Here is a 10,241-nt window from a genome sequence, read left to right as displayed (position 1 = left end):
GAGGATCAGCCCTGTCCTGTGGTGGAGCTGCTGTAACCGGGTGTGCACCAGGAACCTCCTGTCCCTCCTCCTGTCCTGTCCAGGCCCTTCTGGATTGGGTTTCTAACTCAAACCTGGTTTTGTTTCACCAGAGCCAAGATTTCCCTCCTGATCGGCTGCACCGGTGAGGTGAGGGCTGCCCCCTCCTGCCAGGGAGTTGTGCAGAGCCACAAGGTCCCCCCTGAGCCTCCTTTGCTCCAGGCTGAGCCCCTTTCCCAGCTCCCTCACAGGACTGATTCTTCAGACCCTCCCCCAGCTCTGTTCCCTTCTCTGGACACCCTCCTGCCCCTCAATGTCTTTCTTGCAGTGAGAGGCCCAGAACTGGATACAGCACTCAAGGCCTCCCCAGTGCCATGTTTTTTCTAAGCCTGTCCAGAATGCTCTCACTGTGAGAATGATCATAAACAAACTGGTATTTTAAGATGTTTCGGAGTTGCTTCTTCTGGCACAGGCTTGTTCTCTGGGGATGCTAAAATGCAAAAATAAGCAAAGCCACAAAATGAACTTGCTGTCCCAGGAGGTTTGCTTCCCACTGGGCTCTCTGGGATGCTGTGGGGAGGCTGCTGAGACTTGGACAGCCCTTGTGCCATTATCCCTCCTCACTTCCAGGCTGCTTTGGCACCCCCCAAGCCGTGTCAGACACGTGGCAGGAGGAAAAGAGCTCATCTTGTTTGAGCCAAGGACAACTCACCATCCCATCAGCCAGAGCAGCTGCCTGGTGTTTAGGAGCTTCCCTGATCTCTGATGCTAATCGAGCTCTTGTGGACTTCAGAGAAATTAAACCATAATTCCTCTTTGCTCTTGTGGTTTCCTGGAGCACAGGGTAATTGCCATTCTAAGTGCTGCCAAAGCTGCGGTCTCTGAGTAATTGGCGTGAGTGATTCTTGTTCTGATTAGGGTTTGGCTGGGGCTGGTGAGTGCTCGGGGCTCTGGGATGAGGAGCATGTGTGCATCAGCCCACGGGGCTTGTTGGGAAGGAGGGAATGCCTGGGCCAACATACTCGAGGCTGGACCCGAGGGTCTCTGTCTGCTGTACCAAGGGCAGGGCAGGGGCACTGCCTTGGAGCTGAAGTCTTTGTCTCTCTCCTGTACAGGTGAATAAGGTCAGTACAGGCATTTCTGTGCCTTGTTCACCCTGCGTAAGACAGACCTGCTGGGCTTTGGGGTGTCTGTTGCTCCACAAGGTCAAACCATGACAGCAAAGACCAGGGACTCGTTAAGAGGAGCCCTGTGTATGTAGGAGGCTAACGAGCCATGGTGCAAGGAGCCCACGGGCTGGGCCAGGCGTGCGGGGTTCAGGGCCCACACGGTGGTTTTTCTCTGAAGGGAACAGGAAGCAGTTGCAGCAATAGCTGCTCCTCGCAGCCATCGTGACTTCAGGGCTCCCAGGGCTCCTGCACCGGCTGCTTCAGGGTCCACGACCCCCCTGGTGACCCTGCTGGACCCTCCCGGAGCCCAGACCCCCTCAAGGGTGGGAGTGAGCAGCACTGGGGCCGCTGTGGTGGGAAGTGCAGCATGGGAGAGGTGGGTTTGTTTGTGCCGTCGGAAAGGGGAAGCGGTGAGAGGGTTGAGCCAGCGGTCCCCGTGAGCAAACCGCCCTCATGGCCGCTGCTTCCCCGGTGAGGCTCCGCTTCTCGCTCTGCTCCAGCAGCTGGAGAAGAAGCCAGGGCTGTCAGATCTGAGCGTGCATGAGGAACCCTCCGCAGATATGCCTCCAGCCTTCAGGGTAAGTCTCTCTCTGCACAAGCTCCATCCCACAACAGAGGCGTTGTCACTCACCATCCTCAAGGCCTTGTGAGGAAGCAGCTTGTCTTGAAGCCAAAAGTCCCAGCGCTGGGTTTGTGCAGCCTTCCTCCTGCACGAGCTTCAATGCAAAACATGGACTGGGAAGGCTCAGCCTACACGGGGTTTTGCTCTGCCGTGAGTGAAGAGGAGGAGATGAGGTCAGGGTTTAACCCCCAGGTGTCCCCGTGGTGGGCTCTGGGGCAGTGCTGGGCTGGCTGAGCACCCTTCAGGTGCTGCTCTCGGCTCCTGCTGCTGCTGTGCCACAGCTGAATGTTTGCAAAAACACCCTGGCACTGCCCACAGTGGGGTTTGGGCTGTGCACAAGAGGGGTCCATGCCCTGGGCCCCCAAATTCCACTCTGGACTGCCCACTCGAGGTCTATCAGGGAGATGGAAGCAGAGGGGATGTAGACAGGGCTGTAATGGGCAGGGCACACTTCGGGGTTCGTGGCCAGGCAAGAAGAAAATTTTTTGACACCTGCTTTTTGGGCTCCAAGCCATGGAGGTACCTGTGGTCATTCCCAGATTGGCTGGGCTCTGCTCAGTGAGGCCACAGGCATCAGCTGAACAGCAAGGAGGAGTTTTGGTCTGGCCCCAGAGCCCAGCAGCTGCACTGGGGTAAAACTTGGCTCCTTCAGCCTAATGGAAAGGTTGGGAGGTAAGTTTGGAGCCTGTCTGGGCTGTAGGGCTGGTGCCAGCTGGGAGCAGTGGGCTTGGAAGGTGAGGAGTTGGGTGTCTTGGGGCAGTTTGGTGTTAGCTGAGATTGCTCCCACCTTCCTCCCTGTGTGGGAGAGCTGAGGAGAGCTTGGAGAAAGGCCCTTGCCAGGGGACTGGGACTTGCTGTGAGTTGCAGGATGATGCTGATGTTGCAGAGGGATGGGGTCTCTTGCAGTCCCTTGCAGAGGCTCTGCCACAGCAGAAAGTGAGAAAAGAGTGTAAATAGCGAGGCTTCATAAACATCCTGTAAAGACATCAAGCCTTGTAAGTATCAACTCTGACCCTTCACTGAAGGTGAAGGTGACTCTTACCCAGGTGAGAAGAAGTGCCTGAAAGTTGATGGTCTGTCACACTCACAGCCATGAACGGAGCAGAGAGGCTTTGGCAGAGGGCAGGGGGGCTGTGGTGTGTTAACAGCTTGTTTTCTGTTTCTGTCTGCAAGCCTCGAGCAGCACTCAGGGGCTCTGTGTGCTCCGAGGCCACTAATCCTCAGGTCCAGCTGTAGGAAGTCACTGACCTGTCACACAGGTGGGAACGCCAGGGACCAGGAATTTCTCTCTGGCTACAGCTTCCATCAGCTGATACTTCTGACAAAACACTTGGCTTCTCCACTCCCCCCTTGGCAGCCCCTGGGCTGCAGCCTGCAGCGCTGCCTTAGAGCGCGCTGAGCTCTGCCGTGCTCCGTGCCGGCGTCTCCTGCTCGGGGTCGTACCTTGCACGGGGCTCCCAAATGTCAGACTCGCTGCTCAACCACTCCTGGCCATCGTTTTCCAAGCGCTGGAAGAAGAGATGGTCCTTTAAGCGAGGTAATGGCCTGTGGGGACAGGGGGCTGAGTGTGTGGCGGGAGCTGGGTTGTGGCAGGGACAGCCTGTCCTGGACTGAGCAGGTACCAAAGAACCCCGGGGGCCCCAGGCAGAGCTTGTTCCGAGGTGCCCCCCGCTCCTCCCTGCAGGGGACACTGCCTTAATGGTGGTTAACGCTTTTCCTTCCATTTAATCTTCTTTTCAAGGCACATAATTGCCTCCAGGAGCTGAGTAATGGGTTAAATATCAGCCTTCTGGTTTTGTAATAAGTTTGTTTTGTGGCTGGCAGTGAGCTGGAGGTCCCGGTGCTTGCAGACAGCTGTCTCTGCACGCTGCCTGGCCAGAGTTTGGTGTTTGAGGAGATGTGGGGAAAAAGATTCCCCCGGTCTTTCAGTGAAGGCTGACAAGCAGAGCCCCCATGTCCGGAGCCCTGGCGGTTTGGGTGGCCCTGGCTGGGCTTCACTTTGTCCAGCAGCAGGGGTGGGAAATGGCAGCAATTGGTGTGAAGTGGCCTCATTTCTGCATGTGGTGCCGTGACTTGGAAAGAGGGAAGTGAGAGCCCTGGGAAGCAGGACATTTGCAGTCCAGGAGGAGCCAGACACTGCTTGTGTCCTTGTGAGCAAACACTACCTTCAGGCTGATGCTTTTGGGTACCTTTTCCTGCAGCACCAGAGCTCCTGCTACTCTTTCTCCTTCATTATTCCCCACCCACTCCCAGTTCTCTTCTGGAGTGGATGTGCAGGAGACCAAGATCCAAACTGAACAGTTGAGGGAAGGTTAATTCAGAGCAGGAGGCAGAGTCCTGCAGGCTCTGATGTGTGGTGAGCCCCAAGCAGCTCCCCCAAGCCCCAGCTGGACACCCCGCTCCAGCCTCCCCAGTGCCACGCCTGCTGGGGGGTTATGGGCTCGCTGGGAAGGCACAGGTGGGCTGATTTCTCTAAGGAATGAATCAGCCTCACGGTGCTCCCAAGCACTGACTGCTTTGGAGAGGGCCTGGGTACAGCCAGCTCCTTTCAGCAGGTGCTTGCAGAGCAGTTTGTCCTGTTGTGCTTGGGCACAAAATGCTCGGGTCTCACTCAGCCCCCCTCTCACGCTGATGTTCTGTAGTGTGGTACTCGCTGGTCCACGTGGGACAAACCCTCAGTGCCCTGCAGAGCCACTGCAGGAACCTGCACAGAGACTTGGAGGGACTCAGAGGGGCTGCAAAGCCCCCTGAGCCCTGCTGAGACCCTTCAGCTGAGAGACAGCAGAGAACAGTCCTGGCTCCCTGCTCCTCTGCCCTCTGTGCCCAAGAGCCCAGCCCCAGGCGCAGTGATAAGGCAGCAGCTCTGTACAGTGTGTTACAGTGTGGGACAGCTTATCTTCCCCTGCTCCTGCCCACAGCCAATCCCCACCGCTGCCAGTGCTGGCCACGAGGGGCCCACGCCAGGCGAGGGACTGCACTTCAGCTGATCTTGGCACAGGGAGTTCAACACTTGCTTTCCAGAGGTTTTTCCCTATAGCTCTGGACACCCTGCAACAGGATATGTGAAGGGCAGCTGGTGCGGGGCAAGCAGAGCAGGGGTGGATCAAGGGAAGATGGAATCATTTTTGTTTCTTGTCCGTGATGCTCTCCATGGTTTCCCAACAGTCTCTATCCCTGACTGCTGGGAAATGCCCAGACATTCTCGTCTTTCCTTCCTCCTGGGATTGTTTCATGGAGCAGAACTGCCCAGTGCCTTTGTCCTGCCACGTTTGGTGTGGCCTTTCCCCGGTGGGAATGCAGACAGGGTTTGATGTTGGAGGATGTGACTGGTGTGGCCAGAGCTCACATCCCTGTTTTCCTCTGACATGTCCCCTCCCAGCGCCAGTCTGACTCCAGGGTCACTCGGGGACATGCAGCATCCTGCACCAAGCCAAGGGACAGGCAGGTGAGGAAGGGACACTGCTGGCAGGGCTTGTTCCAGTGCTGGCTGCTCTGGTGCTGTCACCTGCTGTGACACCTGTGGGTGCAGCTCCAGTGACCGGCCTGTCCCACGGAAACCAGCAGAGCCACTTACAGGAGGGAGGGTTTGAGTGGAGGTCTGAATTGGAATTACGAAAATCTCTGTTGGGATCCCAGTGGCCTTGGGCACAGTTGCAGCAGCATGAAGCCTTCTTCCTTGAGGCAGAGCAGGTCAGCCTGCTGATCCCGCTGTCCCCACAGCATCAAACCCCCTGAGACCATCCCAGACTGTCACATGCCGTGGATGCCTGTTACTGCTTCCTTCCTCCCCACGCAGCAGCCCGGAATCATCATGTTTCACCCGTGGGAAGCTCTGGCAAAGTGCAGGAACCATCCCAGCCCAGTCAGCGATGCTTCCTCCCCAGCTCTGCCCCGGGAATTCCTCTGAGGAGGCTGCTCCCTGCAGCAATAACCTTTTATGGTTTCCAGCCAGAGACGAATTAAGCAACTGCAATACCTAATCTGCTTAATGTTCTCCTAAAGCAAACAGCATTTGTTCTTGAAAGTGTCATTTTGTTATCCCATCTCCAGCTTCAGCTGAGGAAAGGTGACTGCTGCTGTCTGCCAGAGCCTGGGGGGGCCGAGATTCCCTGTCCCCTTGCCACCATGCCGGAGCCTGGGTCCTTCCAAATAGGCAGAGTGCGGGACACAAGGGGCTCCAGATTTTGCCACACTTGCTGACACATTGGTGACCACCTTGATCATTGATACAGGGATGTTCACAGCCCCCCAGACCTGCCTCCTTCCTATGTGAGCTCCACGCTGGTCCTTCCTTGCCCATCATCCCACAACCTGATGCCGAAGGTGTATTTTCCCTGTGAGCCCCTCTGTCACCCCCTCGCCCAAGCGCCTGCTCCATGCTCGGTGCCAGCCCAGCCTCTGCAGTGGGAGCCTGGCACTGCCGTGGCTGGTGCTCACACATTGCCTAAAATGGTGTCCCCAAGGCTGCCGCCGTGTGCGCCGTGTGCCACTGCCTCGACCCCGAGCTCTGATTTATCACGTGTTGAACCGAGTGTCTGAAGCCTCCGAGGAGGATTTAAGTCCTTTGGTGGGTCTGGACGGGGTCTGTTGACTGCAGCCCATGCCTTGGCCAAATCCTGAACCCTGCATGGCACAGGCATAGCACAGGGAATATTTTCCAGGCCTCCGAGGAGCTGACTCTGTTCCAGGGATGCACTTTAGGGCTGCATGGAGCCTGGTGCAGGCCGAGAGTAGCCTTGGCGGGATGACTGGATGCTGCTTGGGAGGAAAAAACTCCTCATTTTAGTTAAACCTTCAGGCCAGGGCCTTGGCCTCTGTCAGGCCACAGCCCTTGTCAGCTCTTGCTGCCTCCCAGGGCTTTGCTGCCTTCCCTGTGGGTAGTTCGCTGCTGAAGGGATGGCGAGAGCAGGGAATCTCCTTTTCCTTCCTTCCTTCCTTGGACTGGTATGAGGGGAAGCACCATTTGTCCTGGTCTCCCTGGGATGCTCCCCACATCCTGGTTGCTGCCCCTGGGTCCATTGTACCTTAGCTTTCATTCCAGCCTGTTTGGGGGGTTGAATGGCTTTCACTGCCTGCTGAGAGCTTTGGTTGCTGTTTCCTACAAGCTCATGCCAAAACCTGGGCTGGTTCAAGGGTGTATTTACTTCATAATGCTGATTTTTGATTGCAAGCTGAATCCAGGTGCACTGAGGAAAGCAAAAGGTGATGTTTAATAGCTCACTAAATCTCTGCCAGTTGCAGATGCAGCTCAGGGACATCCTGGGCAAGAATTGTTCTGTTCATTAAAAACGTCATGTGAAGTAAATTTTACAGCCTTGCTAGAAAGCCTGCTTCAAATTTTCCCTGGTCTTGTAGCTAGAAACCCCTTAATTAAAATAATGCCTTCAGAAGTGTTTTCTTTCTATATTATTTATAGTCCTTCACTTGAAACCATCCCAGACATTTGAACACACCAATTGCTCCTTAAAACAGAAAATCTGGCATCTACAGCATGCAGTGGGATCCAAGGAACAAACCTCCAAACTCTCCCTCACGTTTGCTGCTTTTTTCTAGTTGGCACCATGCAATTCTTGGCTGAATTGTGTAGCTTTATAACCCACAGCAGGACGCAAACTTTCCAAGAGTGTGTTTTTTAACAATGTCTTCCTCATATTAATGTTTTTATGCTTGGCTTTCCCGGAGTGTGATGGGTTTCTAGCAGTTTCCTGCTGGTTTTTCCCATTGCATAGATATGGCTGCTTACAGTCTTGCTGTTGTTCTCTGCATCTTCAGAGATCCACCACGGTGCTTCAGCCAACAGCCTGGCTTTTTTCCTTTGCCTCAGCTGTGTGTGTCTCGAAGGAATAAAAAGCCTCCGTGAGTCATGAGATGGTTCAGGGATTGTGGCTAAGGTTTACACAGTGTCTCGCTCCATAGGAATGTGCTTCAGTCAGCTGGACCAGCTATTGTATCACAAAACACATCCAGACCTTGGTTTTGTTTCTCAATGAGTTATCAGATGGTGTACATACACTCAGGTTCACACTCCTGTCTGGGGAGAATCCACAGGAGTGGTCTGGAACCAGGAGAATTATGTGCTCCCAGTAGTGCTCTGCATATTCTGTGTTGCCTGGAGCCACTAATATATCTCCAGTTTGCCTCCCAATATCCTTTATTACCCACCCAGGCATCCTTTATTCCTTAGGGATGAAAATAAAATCACTGCCAGTATTTTTATTCCTAGATTTCTGATTTAAATGTCCATAATGTCAGTAACAGATATCAAAATATGCTTAATTCTTTTACTGTGGAAAAAGCCTCTGCAGCATAGGACACCTTATGAGGGTCTGGCTGGGACAGTGCAAGCCTGGTTTGTCCCCTTCCATATGCTGCAGGGATGAGGTTTCTGCTGCCAGGAAATCCCTGCACCAGGATCAAGGCTGCTGTGGTCTGGAGATTGCCCAGCATTGACTGTCTGTGAAGGAGCAGAGGGCATATGAAGCACTTCAGCGCTGCCTGATGTCACCTGTGGGTGTGCAGCTGGTTTTCCATCCCTCACAGATGTCTGGTTACCTGCTGAGACCTTCTCTGTCTTGCAGGGTCCGACTGCAAGCCGTGCTTACAGGAATTCACTGACCACCACAGCCCTGCCTTGGAGTATCCCACCCCCAAAAGCTTCCTCCCATCCCTGATCACTGAGGATGATTCCTTCTGCACCAGCATGGCTGAAGAAAAGGCAAGTGTCCTCTTTCCTGCTGCTACCACCATGCAAGGCAGAGGCCAGGGGCAGCAAACTGGGTGGTCAGCACCATATCCAGAGAGGTTTGCGGTGGAGTAGGAATGGGGGAGAGGGATACTGATCCAGACTGTGAAGGAATACAACGTTATATTGCTTCTGCTGCTGGGAAAAATCATATCTACGTGCTTTGTATTGGTGTTGGGGGGAATAAGGCACAGAGGGACCCTGAGGTGGTGGGGCTGGGGCAAGTCTGGCTGTGAGGGGCAGTAGGGGAGGGTGACTATTAGAAAGTCTGGCCCTGCTCTGCACCCCAAGATCTGCACAGGAGGCGTCCCCTTTGCAGGACTGGTGCGAGGCTCTCAGGCAGGATTTGTGCTGCCTTTGCAGGAGGACTCATCTTCCACAGAGCTGGATGTCCCAGCAGCAGACTTGCACGGCAGCACGGAGGATCTCCTCTCAGACTCTGCTCTCCATGGCACAGAGTATTACAAAGATCTGGGACTCCTGAGCCTGCCGACTGCCAGAACAGTGCCAGACACAGCAGCACAGCCAGAACAAGGATCCCAGACTGGGTCTGCCCTTCGCTCATTGGAAGAGAGACCAAGGGCTCTGAGCAAACTCTCTGTGAATGTTGCTTTTTCCAATCCCATTTCCTGCTCGGCTGACTGTCGTTTTCTGAACAAAGGCCACCTGTGCTCCTGTGCAGCGGTGCCAGGTGATGGTACCAGCACTTCTGAGCATCCTGCAGAGACAGACAACGAGCTGGACATGCAGGAGGCCCAGGATTCCTTCCCCACGCTGGTGAGATCTATGTCCACGTCCCGGAGGCACAGCTGGGAGAGCCCTCTGTCACCCGTGGACTGCAGGCGCAGGTACGGAGGGACTGTGAGTGATATTTGATGTACACAATGCAATGGAGGTGTGAGCCTGGAGACATCACACTGCCCGCAGCTCCAGCTGCTGCTGGGTGGTCTCCCAGGCGTCAGCATCTGCCAGAGCAGCTGGACACCCAATGCTCATGTTAGGCGGGATGTGGAAGGGGAAGTGCTAGGGCAGCAAGAGGCTTTAATGTCTCCTTGGAAGTAGGAAGACCCTCTTTTCCTGCTGTTGGGGCTGGGAAGAGGATCTCTCATTCCTCTCTGGAAGGAATCTTGAACAGCATCAGTTGCGCCGATGACCTCCATCCTCTGGCTCAAAGGGAATTTTTCCCATCAAAGAGGGATTAAGAGAGCTCTGTCAAATCCTTTTTCTTCTTCTCTGTGAGTTGGTGTGGTAGGGCCTGGGCCTGAAAGCACTGTACTGTCCTCCAGCCCTCTGCCCTCCACGTGGCTGCAGAGGAGGTTGCATTTGTAGCACGATGCTGAGCTCTGGCTGGGAGCAGAGTTAGGCCTGGCATTCCTGCCATCCTCTGCTCCTGCCACATGAATGCCTTGAGCTCCAGGTTCCTCCATGAATGCTTTCCCTGCTGACAAATGTATTGATCTCCCAGCTGACTGGGATTTAGGTGCAAGCCAGCAAGGACTATTTTTATCTCTCCTCCTTATATGGTACCCTAAAATTATCTCAGCCTGAAATCTTCGCAGTTCTTTATCAAGCTCAGACTTTGGTTCTCAGACCTATTGTTGTCCCATGTGCCATGGATCATTCACAGTTTATGCTGTAACAGGCACATGAGTAACAGTGGCATGGAGTGGCTGTTGGTGTCAGGGACACG

At 54.6% G+C, this 10,241-nt stretch overlaps 1 protein-coding gene across 3 annotated transcripts in view; it reads left to right on the top strand.

The window, feature by feature from the left end:
* Positions 1-1,406: 1,406 nt before the first annotated feature.
* The window catches only part of ARHGEF18 (Rho/Rac guanine nucleotide exchange factor 18), a 50,868-nt gene continuing 42,033 nt past the window's right edge, over positions 1,407-10,241 (top strand). Inside the window, exons 1-3 of one of the 3 annotated variants that reach the window (XM_032092623.1) lie at positions 1,407-1,765; positions 8,388-8,524; positions 8,915-9,399. In XM_032092623.1, the coding sequence (XP_031948514.1) occupies positions 8,510-8,524; positions 8,915-9,399 (500 nt within the window). In that variant the 5' untranslated portion in view covers positions 1,407-1,765; positions 8,388-8,509. Of the gene's footprint in view, positions 1,766-3,198; positions 3,347-8,387; positions 8,525-8,914; positions 9,400-10,241 lie in introns of those variants that run through there. The other 2 variants (XM_032092622.1, XM_032092621.1) reach the window with 2 other exon arrangements.

The sequence above is a fragment of the Corvus moneduloides genome, chromosome 28 (genome assembly GCF_009650955.1).
Source record: "Corvus moneduloides isolate bCorMon1 chromosome 28, bCorMon1.pri, whole genome shotgun sequence".
In the NCBI taxonomy this organism is placed as follows: Eukaryota; Metazoa; Chordata; class Aves; order Passeriformes; family Corvidae; genus Corvus; species Corvus moneduloides.
Note: the sequence above shows the minus strand (reverse complement) of the source record. Positions and strands in the feature narration are given on the sequence as shown.